The sequence below is a fragment of the Gavialis gangeticus genome, unplaced genomic scaffold (assembly GCF_001723915.1).
Source record: "Gavialis gangeticus isolate Ggan-Ray unplaced genomic scaffold, GavGan_comp1, whole genome shotgun sequence".
Taxonomy (NCBI): domain Eukaryota; kingdom Metazoa; phylum Chordata; order Crocodylia; family Gavialidae; genus Gavialis; species Gavialis gangeticus.
Genome location: NW_017729006.1, coordinates 28,092,841 through 28,105,888, shown reverse-complemented (window position 1 = coordinate 28,105,888; position 13,048 = coordinate 28,092,841). Strand labels below are relative to the sequence as shown.

Sequence of the window (13,048 nt, the reverse complement as noted above, 5' to 3'; positions counted from 1 at the left end):
CACGGCTACCAAGAACACCCTAGAAGTGAATGAGACACTTCGCTAAAGATTTTCATAGGCATGTGCTGAAAGTGAGATGTTTACATTCCCAGATCCTTATTATTTCTCCAGTGGCTAAACCCTTCCACTCCTCTTTCAAAAGTCTGCCTGCTTGCCCTCTGTTACTAGCCATCCTATGTAACTCTGCTCCTGACTAATCACCTGCAACTACCCTGGAGTCAGGTCGATTCCTGGGCATCAGCATCTGGAGAAAAGAAAGAGTAACCCCCTCCTTTCACTTCTGCTGTCTGTCACCATAGGAGCCCCTTGCTTCCCAGCCGACAGGAAAAGCAATTGAAGGCAAGTCTTCCTTAGACCACAAAATTCCAGGGTTGAGCATTCGCAGTCAGTCATTCTGTGGAATTAGTACGCAAGAACTGTTTGACATGCCAGAACTATGAGCTCATAACAGGATGGAACATATTCAAAATCAGATTTTTTTTTAAAGGCTTATAACTTGACCAGCAAGGTGTAAATTTTCATGGGGGACAACGAAAGAAGCAACCCTGGGGCCAGGCCACCATCCTTACCACAGCTTCTCACTGGAATGAACGTATATTTTTTAAAACATGCTTGGAACACTATTTTCCCCCTGACTTTGTTTTTAGAACATGGCTATACCAATCTAAACTTTTCAAAAATATTCAACCTAAAAAAACCACCCATAAAGAAAAATGCTAGCCTTAGCAGCTGAAAAGTAGCGAAAATTAAAGTAACTGAAAACAATATCTTACAAAGAGTTACATATCCTAAAAGATGACCGCTAGCTACCTACACCACACATATAAAAAAATGACCTTTTCTTTATTTAATTGCTAAAGTTAGTATTTTAATTCTTTCCCCATGAACAGTTACAAAGATAAAGGAAATTTTATTTTATAAATATTTCAGAGGTGGTAATTTGCTGCAGTAACAACATACTTTAAGAAACTCAGATGAATTGGAAGCAGGATTTTCTCTGCATAACAGTTTGTTTCCAAAAGGCTTAAAGCTTCCAGAACTCAAAGCAATTACCCCCGCAATATCATTTTTTCCAGTAGAGATGCCTAACCATCTTCCCTAGAGAATATTCGTTTTTCACTTCCATATTTCTATGCAGCTAACTACACACTCGCAATGCTGGAAATAAACCTCAATTAGTTTTTTTTTTAGGTAAATAATAAACAAACATCAATAAACAATTTACAAAACTTCTTTTTTCAACATAGTGTATATCTGAAGAAATACAATTCCTGCAGTGTTAAAAACCGTATAAAGCTTTCCAATGGACCCTAGAAGATTCCTAAACTTGCTCAGACTTTAAGGGTATAGCATAGTGCTGTTAGGACTGGAATACTAACCTGGTGCAATTAGTACCAAGGTACATCAACAAAGCTGTGAAAAGCCCCAACATCTCTTTCCAGGCAGTGCTAGTAATATTATTTTCTTTAAAAAATTACCAAATTGATAAACTTCCAAGACTACACCCTGAACATACATGTGTGGTACAAACAGCACAAAAGGGGAAACCATTTATTCTGGCTTATGAAATTCAACTTATTCAAAAGCTTCTGCAAGTAATTTTTTTTTTGCTTCAATATTTTGAGTTAATTAAAAACATCTGCTGAGTCAATGATGACTAACTTATGATCTGGGTGGCAAGGATTTAGCTTGCACAGAAAGGAAACTAGTAGTTCTATTCTCACCAACAGGCACCAGCTGTAGCTAGTGGAAACTATAAAATATAAGATTTTTAAAAGAGTAAAATAACCTTGTTTACAGAAGTGAAAATTTGAGGTCCAGCCTACACTTGAGAAAAAAAAAAAAAAAATCAAACTTGCTTTTCCACTGAACAGACTGAAATGCATCTCACAAGAATAATGATTCTCTCTCTAATTACAGCTTATCCTTGATGTTCCTAGGTACTGGCCTGAATCTCGCTGATTGAGTCCTCATGAAACACCAGCACAACTGATGCACTCAACTCAAGAGCTGTCTCTCATCCAGACACAGTTAGATCTAGAAGGGAACATGGTATTTGAGAGGCTGAAGAGCACAGGTAATACTAATAACTCTCTTCTTCCTCTCTCAAATTCAAACACTGATCATATACTAATGGTTCTCAACCATTTTTAGACTTAAGGCACCCTGCAGAAAATGCCTACTCTTAGCTTTCACTTATTTTCTGAGTGCAGAAAAATTACAAGAAATTCTTCTGTCGCAGAGAACTCAGAAAAACCAGAACAGGGCAAAATGTTTTTGATGCTATAGATTACTATTTGAAATCTCTAGATTTATCTTGTAAATCAAGTGCAGGTGTTTACACCCCTAAAAGGGCTAACATTACACATCACACTTAAAAGGATCCTGCAACACCCTGGTTGAGAATTGCTGTCATGTACAGCCCACTGGCTGAGACTGGTAACGCACTTGTGGTTTGTTAAAACAAAAGACTGAACCAGCGAACCAGAAACTGTTCAACAATTAAGACATGACATAACTAGGAGACCAGAATAGCAGCATCCTGGGAGGTTATGGGAAAACAAAGGTAGAGCTCAATCTTCTCTGGTAGCAACAAATGGATCACTTGATGGGAACAGGAGGGTAGGATTAGATGATGTGAAAAACACTGCTGAGGGACAGCAAGATTAGACACAGAACTCAGGTGGCAAAGTGAGGCAATTCACCAGTTAAGGGAGCAGTCCACTTTAAAAGCCACACATCTTAATCATAAAGGGCCAGAACAGAGGCAAAACAACTAGGTGCAATAGTACAGACAAGTCCAACAAAATGAATTAGACAGCTGCTTAGAACAAGTCATTGTATACTTTGTTTCAATTTTATCTTCATTGGTGTTAGCTGAACAGAGCTACTCTAGTCTTTCGCTAGGAGAGCAACTGATATGTTCCTGTGTGTATTTAAGAGCATATTCCATAGTCATTGCTGCAATATTTCTTCTATTTAATGTTTAATATTAAGATAAAATCCTCTAAGAGAGGGTAAGAAAGCATACCCGGGGAGTAAGTCAGAAGAATAAGCTCTTAGCCAGCATCAGGAAGTAAAACAAATTAACAAACCTCAACTGTATTTTACATTGCGTTCAATGACACTTGTATTCTAACCTTTCTCCCCATCTCTTTACCTTCACTACTGTCTACCCTTATGCCAACACAAAGCTGAAGTTGCTAAAGCTATCTAAACATCCATTACCTGAGAATCATAAGTTATCTTTAAAAGTTTTCAATTGTAACAAACAGCCAAGATTACTGCAATAGAGACAAGAAAAACATATTTCTCACAGGTTTCGTTCGTTCATGACCATGCATTCTCTGCTCAGTTTGTGGTTTCTCACATAGCAGAGATCTACAAGATGATTACAGCAGCAACACTGGAAGATGGGATCATCAGGAATAAAAGGAAAGGACTTTAAAAAAAAGCAAAGTACCTAATCTGGCTTCCAACTCTCATGAAATCAACTGGATTTTGTTGACAGTATTCCTTGGGAAAGAATTATTTTCCCCCCCCTAACAAGACAGTTACCCACTTTCAGATGGGCCATTTTAAGTGCATTTTCTTTCTTTACACAACAAAAGAAAGACGTGTTCTTTTCAAAATTTACAGCTGAATAGCCATTACTGTAAGTGTCTGTAGAATAGGGGTGGGCAAAATGCGGCCCAGGGGCGGGATGCAGCCCACCGGGCCATTCTGTACAGCCCGCGGGACCCCTAAAAAAAATGTAGAAAAGTAATACTGACCTGCCCTGGGCCACATGTCATGCAGCCTTTGATGGCTTTCCAAAACTCAGTAAGCAGCCCTCTGCCCAAAATAATTGCCTGCCCCTCCTGTAGAAGGTGCAGTTAAAGCCTTAAGCTTTCAGATACGCAAGAAAGTATTTTGTTGATTTTCTATTACAAACATTTAGGAAAAGGGAACATTTCCTGTCTTAACTCCAGAGTCAATTTGAGGGACAGTGCCTCTCCAGAAACTAACCTTTGGCATTTGGGTTTCAGTTCATAAGGCATGATTTTACACATGCCGTCTGTGATGACGACCTATTCCACATGGTTTATACTAGATGGATAAGAGACATTCACTAAGTTAACTCCCATAACATGCTTGTAGATTCCTCCAGCAGGAAGGCTTCCTGATAAAGGACATAACATCTACTGTGTCATACAAACTGTTCTTGCATTTGTAAGCCTTTCTAAAGGATTTTCTCTTTAAAATAGAGGCCAGAAGTCTCAAATATAAACACACTACCAAATTTCTTCAAAATCCTCCTCAAAATGAAAGCTCATATTTAGAGGTTATCCCTTACTCTTACAAAATACTACATCAATATTTCAAATGCTTAATTTTTTTTTTAAGTATTCTTACTTCAAATTGTTGAAAATAAATTAAAATGGGTCACTTAGCTGTTAGCATGAGGAATTTTCATTTCAATAACCAAAGATTTCATGTTCTGGAAAAGTCTAGTTCCTCTGAATCTCACCGCTGTTGGGCAATTAATTGCTTCCCATTTGGGAATAAATATACACATGCGTGTTAGTTTTCCTTTATTTTATATAATATATTAGTCTCTATTTTCCTAGACTAGTTGTACATGTTTTTGAGGACTGAAGAGCTTTTCCCCCCACTTAAGCTTAGGACAGGAAGTCGCTCAGAAACCAAGACTTCCTTATTGTGCACCTTTTTCAAGTTTTTTTTAATATTATATGAAGGTTGTTGTTTCTACACTACCTTTTCTAGAAGCAGCGATACCCTTTGTTAAAGGCCAGGGAAGTAACTGGAGATTCAAGTAGAGTGTTCATGTTTAACTGCCTATGAAAAAAGGCTATGAGCTTAACCAAACTCACTGTAAACTATCTTGACTAACTACAGGACAGACTGTAGTTAATGAGCCTTTTTGCACCTCATTAATTGTACCTCACTGAGGTTACCTTGCTTCTCAGAGCCTTATGCCTTTGCTACCAGAAGCACTGAAACTGACATTATCAAGTCATACTTCAAGGCTTCTAGTTGATTTCACCAACTATGCACTTAAAACAGTAATAGTATTGTATAAAACTGAAGAGTTGGGTGCACTTAATGACATGGCTAACTACATCCCTTTATTGTTTGAAGGCAGGATAGAGTTGCACCTTACAGATGCATAAGCTTTTGTGAGCCTAGACATCTCTGATTCAGTTAGTTTCTAAGGTACACCTCTAACCTCCCTTGTGTCAGACACCTATCAGTTGAAGGACTAGCACATTGCCTAAAAGTAAATATAAGAATGAAAAAAGGAGTCAGTACACAACCAAGAGAAACTCTCCAATGAAAAGCCCAACTCCTTAGCCACAGGCTAAAAGAAAAATTGGGAGGGTCTCTCTGGGCATTTGTATACATACTTTTTTGTCTCGCAATACACCAGAAATTCTCCGCTTGGGAGCAGACTCAATAAAGACAGGTCAGCGCACAGGAAGTGGAGGTGGTGCGCTTTTGAAATAAAGCACCTGTGATGTACTTTAATTCAAAAGCACACCACCACCATTTTCTCAGCACTGATGCGCATTTCACTGCTTATACAACTGCAAGCATCGCACTTTTTGAAGCACCTGATGCTGTGGCGCTTGCATGTGTAAAAATGCCCTATAAGACGAGGTCCCCAAATCCCATTTAGAAGCCTCTAGCCTTTCTACCAACCCCACTTGGAAGCTTTCCTGTTAGTCTTATTAGTGAGTTTCAAATTTGAAGCAGACATTTCCTAAACCACTCAAAAGGAGAATGAACTTTGTCTACAGAATTCCATCAAGTAGTCTGAAGTCAGTCAAGCAAAAGGCAAAGCCACCTCCCTTCTCTAAGGCAGCATTCCCCAACAGGTGTGCTGCGAAATTTTGGGCTGAAGTCACGCCCCCTGCCTTCTACCACAACAGAGACAGACAGACATACCCCCCCCACCAGTCCGCATTTGGCCCATGTGCCCCCCAGTAAGTGTGCCGCCAGAACGAAAAGGTTGGGAAACACTGCTCTAAAGTGCCACTGGTATCCTTTGTCCTCCCATCTACTGAGAAGACTAAAAAGACAAAATTCCTACTACTCCCTCCCACAGAGGGTTATTTTAGTTAGTTATTTTTCACTCATTCTCCCCTTCCCCCCACCCCATGAACTCCATTGCTTCCCTTTGTAGCTTGGCAAATTTATGAACTGCAGCAACAGCAGCATGAAACCTGCATAATTCGTGACAGTTTCAAAGGTGTCCATAGGATTCAACAATACCTTAATACTTGGCAGAATTTACAATAACCAGCATTGTTAGAGCTGTCCACAAATGTTGGAAGACAGCACTGCACCAGTGCATACACTGTTCATATCTGGAAGTTTGTAAGTGTTAAAAATATTATTAAGCAAAAATTCAGATCCTGTAGAAAGTCAGTTTCTCCTAGTTGCTTGGGATCAGTAAATTTTTCAGCCCCCAATTCCAAGACAATTGGCAGCCTCCAAAGGAAACGAATATAATCTTCAGTTATTCCTTTGATTTATTAAAGAGCATCCAAGTTTAGCTGCTAAATTAATAAGTGCTGTTTACATTTTCAGAGACAAAAAAGCAAGATGGGTTTTCTGGCCTCCTTCCACTTTGGAAATTTCCAACGCTCCAATTAAAATATTTAAGCCTGCATTTGGAGCCCAAATGTTTGAGCCTTAACTCTGCATTCTTTTATTACCCTTTTTATTTATTTTTAAAACAAAATATTTAATATTGTACATACTGAGAATCTCATTCCAGAGGAACTCAAAGTGCTTTACAGAGGGAATCATTTTAACCAGAAGAAATGCAACTACTTGTGGTAGCTGTTTGAAAACCCTCAACATAACTGCTCAGTTTAGGACAATATGTCAACACAACTGAAAAGGGAATATAGCTAAGCACAGTCCATAGGAAAGTAGGGCCAGAAAGAACCTCATAAGGTCTTCTAGTCCAGCATCATTACAACTGGAATTTGGCCTGGATTGAAAAACATTAAAAAAAAAAATGAGGGATCTTCAGTGGTCAACAGTATGGCCGGACCTGAGTTACATAACTCACTCAAGAGACATCACTTGTACCATACTGGCATGTCATGCTGGGTGACTGATCCAGTTCTGACTGGCTGGGGAGGAGTGGTACCTACTTAACTACCAATATTACCTCCTGCATTTGAGAGAAATTTTCTTTAAAATCTTGGCATATAATATAGCATAGTGGAAGTGAATACTTAGGTTATTTGACTAAAATCACCACCATCAGTCTGTTGCTTTGACCAGGTTAACAGTCACCCTCCCTAGACTATTTGAAGTCAAGAACCTCCTCCTGAAATCCTTTTATTGCTTTCAGGTTTATTAACTGATAGTAAGGAAGATGTGTTTATATTCAGCAACAGGGCAAACCAAACAGGGCTTAAGTTTATTACAGCATATTCATTTGCTTTAAGAATTGGACTCTTGGCCCTGAATGCTTGGTTATAACACACTTTGTCACCTGAACCTCCAAAAGAGACATATAAATTACCTTAAAGTGTCCAAGGGCAGTGGTTCTCAACATTTTTAGACTAACGCACACCTCAGAAAATACAAGCTCTGGTTCACTCAGTTTTTGACTACAGAAAAATAAATCAATTTTTCCCTTGCAAAAAACTCACTCAGACCACAACTCAGAATGCCTAGCACTATGGATTCCTATTTGAAACCTCAGGGTCTACCCGGCGAATCACATGTGCGCATGTAACAACACTAACACTGCATGGCACCCCATGAAACGTTTGAAAAGCTCTCAAGGCACTCCATGGTGCCATGGCAGCGTGCTTGGGAATCACTGTCCTAGGCAATCTACAGACTAGATAAATAGCTCCCATCTGTCTCTCTTCAGTATCTGTATTTCTGGAAACTACTCACTTTGCATGGACATTTTTTGAACTTCTACACATCTTCTACAACTGCCAGAGTTTCATTGAAATGGTAGCATTTCAGGGACTTTAATACCAGAAATCATTAGATGCCCATTCAACCTTCTGTATAATACAAGCAATAGAATTTCATGGCAAGTAAAACATTTCTGGGGGAAAGATATCCAGTTATTAGACAGAGGATCCATCATCTCCACTGGTAACTCATTCCAATGAGTACTCTTTAGTTAAAACATATGCCTTATGTCTAATGTTATGTTATACCTTTATCTCCCATACTGAAAAGCCTTTAATATGTTCTCTCCATGGGCGTCATTTCTTGATCATTTTTGTGATATCCAATCCTAACCCCCTTCATTTTGGAGGGTGAGCAAGTGCTAATATTTTCAATATTGGATGCAAACATCTACATGCTAATCTTTTATCCTTTACATTTTATCACTTTGACACAGAAATTATAACTTGGGGAGAAAAAATTGGAAATAAGATTTTAAGCAAGTAAGAACAAAGCCATTTAAGAAACAAGCTTGAGTACGCATTTCATTTTCCACGATCCCCAGCAACATAGATGAGTGACTTTAAAAGGACTAAAAAAAATGCAATAAATTGACCTTTGTCACAGCACTAGCAATTACTGTCATAGGTAGGCTTGGCAGAATTTGAGTTTTATTTTTTTAATAATTGACAAATAATATTGATGTTTATTTTTAAGAATTTGTTTCAATTCTTTAATCGATTTAAATCTTCAGGATTGTGCAAAATTAGGGGCGGGGAGGCAGAAAGTTTATTAATGATAATATATTATTATTATAGTGATGTTTAACTACCCACCGTGACAAACGTAACTACTGTAGGACTGCTGCCAGCTGAGCAGCAAAGCTGCCATCAGTCCCAGCTCCACTACCCCCTAGCTCCCCTCATCTGCTTTGTCATTTCCTCCTCCTCTGTTCCCAATCCCCTGGGGTTTCTGGGAGTCACAATCCAAACTCCAGTCAGCAAGGTTCTGTAGGACTGCTCCTCTTCTCATCCCACACTTCATTAGCCATCATTTTTCTTAGGTACCCTTTCTATGAATTTTGATTATTAACAGTGGAAATACTTTTTGATCCGTCTGTGAGTATGAGGTGAAATCAACGTTTATCAATGTTCACTGAAAAAAATTTAACCCTGCCAAGCCTAATTATATGTACGATGAAATTAGCTTGAAATTCTTGGTATTAAGAGATCTGTCAGAAGCATGCAGTACTTATGGCCAAGTAGAAGTACAAACATCAGTTCAAAAGTTGGGCCCCACTGGTAGGATAAAAACTAAGCTGTATGCAGAGTAATCTTTTTTGGAATGGGATCTTAATATTGTGCATAAGAATAAGGTTCATTCTTGTATCTTGTAGACACAAAGCAAGCATACATTTTTGACTTTCTGCTTGAGCAGTACCATTTTCTGCAATGCTTTCAAACCTGTCAGCTGTGCATCTTAGTCCTAAAGACAGCAATGACTATCCTTAAACAGCAGTCTTCTCATTGCCATGCTTCATTGATACAGTAACTATCTGAGTTTGCTATGCAAGAGCAGGAAACTCAATGAAAGTGAAACAAAACAAAAAATACAGAAGTAATTATTTGATTCTTAATACAAAAAACCAAAACCCTCCTACCTATAAGGAGACATTCTATCCTGAGACAAGATGTTAAAGAGGTACCTTAAAATTGTGATTAAAAACATCCAACAAACTAGTGTGCTTTTTTCACCATTGACACATCTGGTCATCAAAACTACCAATTTCTGCAGAATTTAAGTTTTTGTTAATATTTCATAGCTCCTCTCACAACTGAAAAGGCTAGAAACTCAGGCACCTCATTTATACTGTTTTCCCTCCTCTCCCAATCCAGGACACAAAAAAGGTCTATGCTCATTAGTAACTAGGGTTTATACACCCCTGCTTAAGAAGAGCTTACAGTTTAACACTACTCAAAATTAAATAGTGATTTGAACAGTGGTTAAACTACTCAAATCATGATTAAATACCACTGGAATTACTTACGACACAGATAATTAGTCTCTTTCATGTATGAAAGAACAAGTTTTAGAAAGCAAGAAGATATCAGACATGTACATCTATGGTCTAAACAGGGTATGTGAACAAAAGTCCTGCATCAAATTTAAATAAAATATATACATCTGTGATTAGACATTTACACTATTGCAATGACAGTCTCCCCTAAGCACCTCCACCAAAGGCTTCCCTCATCACCCCATGCAGATCTCCTACACATCTTGAGTAATGATCCAGTCTTCCATTTGAACTATTTTTTCTTACTGGTAAGAATCAAATTATGCTATCGCAGTTACCCTTAGCAATAAGATACCCAAATGACAGAGTAAACACAGGCAAGGAAACACCTGACCACAAAAGAGAGCAGGTAATAAAAGAACAACCAACTCAACAGCTGCTGGATTCAGCAATTTACATTCCAAACAGTTTTTTGAAATAAAAATCAAATACCAATTCTGCCATATAAGGAAAACAATTTATTACCCTTTATTTAAAAATTAATGTCTGACAAATCTTTATATTTTTGTACCATTCGCAGAAGCTGGTAGTTAAAGAATGTACCTAAAGCACCACTCTGAGACAAGCTACTTGACTTTGTGGGTAAACTGAAGGAAATACTGTGGTGTATTACCAGAGAACAGAGGTCTGTTGTACATTTGTCTAAATCTCTGGATGACTAACTAACAACTTTTTATAGTAACAGATGCAGAGAAGAGAGGTACTTTTACTAAACAGCTACATTACAGAAATGCAATATGTAACACACATATGATAGGTTTCAACTTTATCATGGAATATTTACATATTTATGTGATTTACATGCCTCTCTTCCCAACAAGGGCTCAGGGAATCTTACAATAAGACAACGGAAACAACTTAAAAGGGCAACTAACATAAATAAAATAAAACAAAGCAGAGTAAACATTTAGTAAACATCATCTAGGCCTAGCTATGGCTGCTAGATGCCTGCCCAAATAGAAAGGTCTTGCAGCAGCCTCTGAAAGGTGTCCAGGCTTGGGCACAGCTCAAGCGAAAGGATGTTCCAGAGTTCAGGAAAAACTGCTAAGAACAACCTCCTGTATGTTTTATGTTCAGACATGAAGGTTTTGGTTAGAATGACCCTGCATTATCTGAACAGTAAATTATATACACAGAGAGGAAGATATCAACCAACAATTTTACTAATCTATTTCAACTGAATAACAGTAAACATTGTACAGGGCACCCCAAGCTATGCAGCAGCCATATATTTCAGTATAGTCCAAGTGAAGACTGATTTTCAGAGTTAGATCAGGTACCAGCCTATTGAATCTATAATCATCTTTTTTCCCCTATGACTTTTTAAAACTTGTATCCATACACAGAGTTTCCATTTATTGGGCCTGGTTGTAAACATTTTGCTAGAAAAATGCAAATATTGCCTAAAGCTAAAGAACTACGGCTCCCGCTCTGGACTTTAAAAACCAGCAATCCAAAGCTGTCACTTAATGCTTCAAAATATAAAACACAAGTGTCCCATTCATTTCCTTATATTGTCATGAAGCATATGTTGTAAATCCCATATATGCATATATTCAAGAGGAAAGGAGAAAGTAATTGTCCTATATTTTCTTTCCTAGTGTAAAATACTAGTTTTGCACTTCAAGAACAGACACAAAAAAGCCTCTATCACACTTAAATATAGTCTCACCTGCCAGCTCACTGACTTCCTTTACCTTCACATGTTGTACTACCACCTAGCTCAGCTATAGAAAGACGAGAAGTGCAACGTGCAAGGAGGACTGTAGAAACAAATGAGCAAAAGCATGGCAAAATACCTTGACTGGGTGACTTGATCTAATGTTGTGATCCAGCGGCAACCATAACAATTCAACTAATCTTATCATCCTTATGATCTTAGTTTGAGAGCATCAGTAAAAGTAACAATTTGGTGTAGAATTTATTATTCTAGTCCCAGCAAGGCAATGTTGGAGAGAGCCTAAAAAAGGCATTAGCTGTCCATTAGCAAAATGACATAGAAGCCGACCTATCTAATTTTCAAAGATGCCAAATATGTGCAGAGTCACAGAGACAAGGGGTTTGCAGGACAGTATCTTTTATCAGACCAGCCGCGCAGCTGGGATGGAGCTCAACACGCTTCTGAACATGAGATGTTCTCCATCCCAAGAAAACAAGAAAAGCTACCTCCTGACAAAATCCTTGCCTCTAGCGTTATTTCTGGCCCAGCACAGCTACAAATCATGGCTTGTCTGCTACCATATTCATGCAGACACTTTCTTTTTCTCATTTGGGCCTATGCATATACCATCATATAAACGCTTAGGATTTTATTCTCCCCCCAGCCTCAGGGAAACACGTCTCATCTCTCTGCTCAGCCTTTCCACCCTTACGTGAGGGAGAGCACAGAGGTGTCACAGGACTACCTAAGTGAATGCCATACAGGAGAAGAAAGAATAAAGAGTAAACCAATATCCTAAGTAGATACTGTCCGCCCAAAATCCTCCTATGAGGGGATATGGGGGGGTGGAGAAGGAAGACAACATCTACTCAGAACTGAGAGGAAACGAAGATCCCTTCTCCTCCTGCACAGAATTCGCTCAGGCGGCCCTGCGACACCTCTGGGTTCTCCCCCACGTGACAGAGGAAAGGATGAGTGCGTGGATGGAGACACGCGTGCTCCTCATAGGTCAGGGAAGAAAAACATTTTAAAACCTAAGCATTAGACGCAGGCACACGTACATTGAAAATGAAAGCGACCCCTGTACAGCAGCCCTCCGAAACCATGCCCTACATCCCCCCAGCCCCACTGCAACCTCCGCCTGCCCCTCCCAGCACAAACCCGTTGGCGACACCTTGGGGGCAAAAAAATAAAAAAAATCCATCTCCCAGGACCAGAAAGCCCCGCTCCCTGCAGTGAAACTCCCTCGCTGCCAAAATTAAAAAATTAAAAACAAAGGTCCGTGCCTCCCGCATCCCCCTCCCCTCCCCACATATTTGCGGCGCACCCCCCTCCCCCCACAAATACGAACTGGGGGAAGGGGCACCGCGGCCGTT

At 39.1% G+C, this 13,048-nt stretch overlaps 1 protein-coding gene across 10 annotated transcripts in view; it reads right to left on the bottom strand.

Moving 5' to 3' along the window:
• The window catches only part of SEPT7 (septin 7), a 117,758-nt gene that overhangs the window by 104,312 nt on the left and 398 nt on the right, over window positions 1–13,048 (bottom strand). For 4 of the 10 annotated variants that reach the window (XM_019509041.1, XM_019509040.1, XM_019509043.1 and 1 more), the window contains exon 1: window positions 202–259. The exons of 2 other annotated variants lie outside the window; for them this stretch is intronic. In XM_019509041.1, the coding sequence (XP_019364586.1) occupies window positions 202–244 (43 nt within the window). In that variant the 5' untranslated portion in view covers window positions 245–259. Of the gene's footprint in view, window positions 1–201; window positions 260–572; window positions 578–10,386; window positions 10,392–12,223; window positions 12,226–13,048 lie in introns of those variants that run through there. 4 more of the 10 variants (XM_019509048.1, XM_019509050.1, XM_019509045.1 and 1 more) reach the window with 3 other exon arrangements.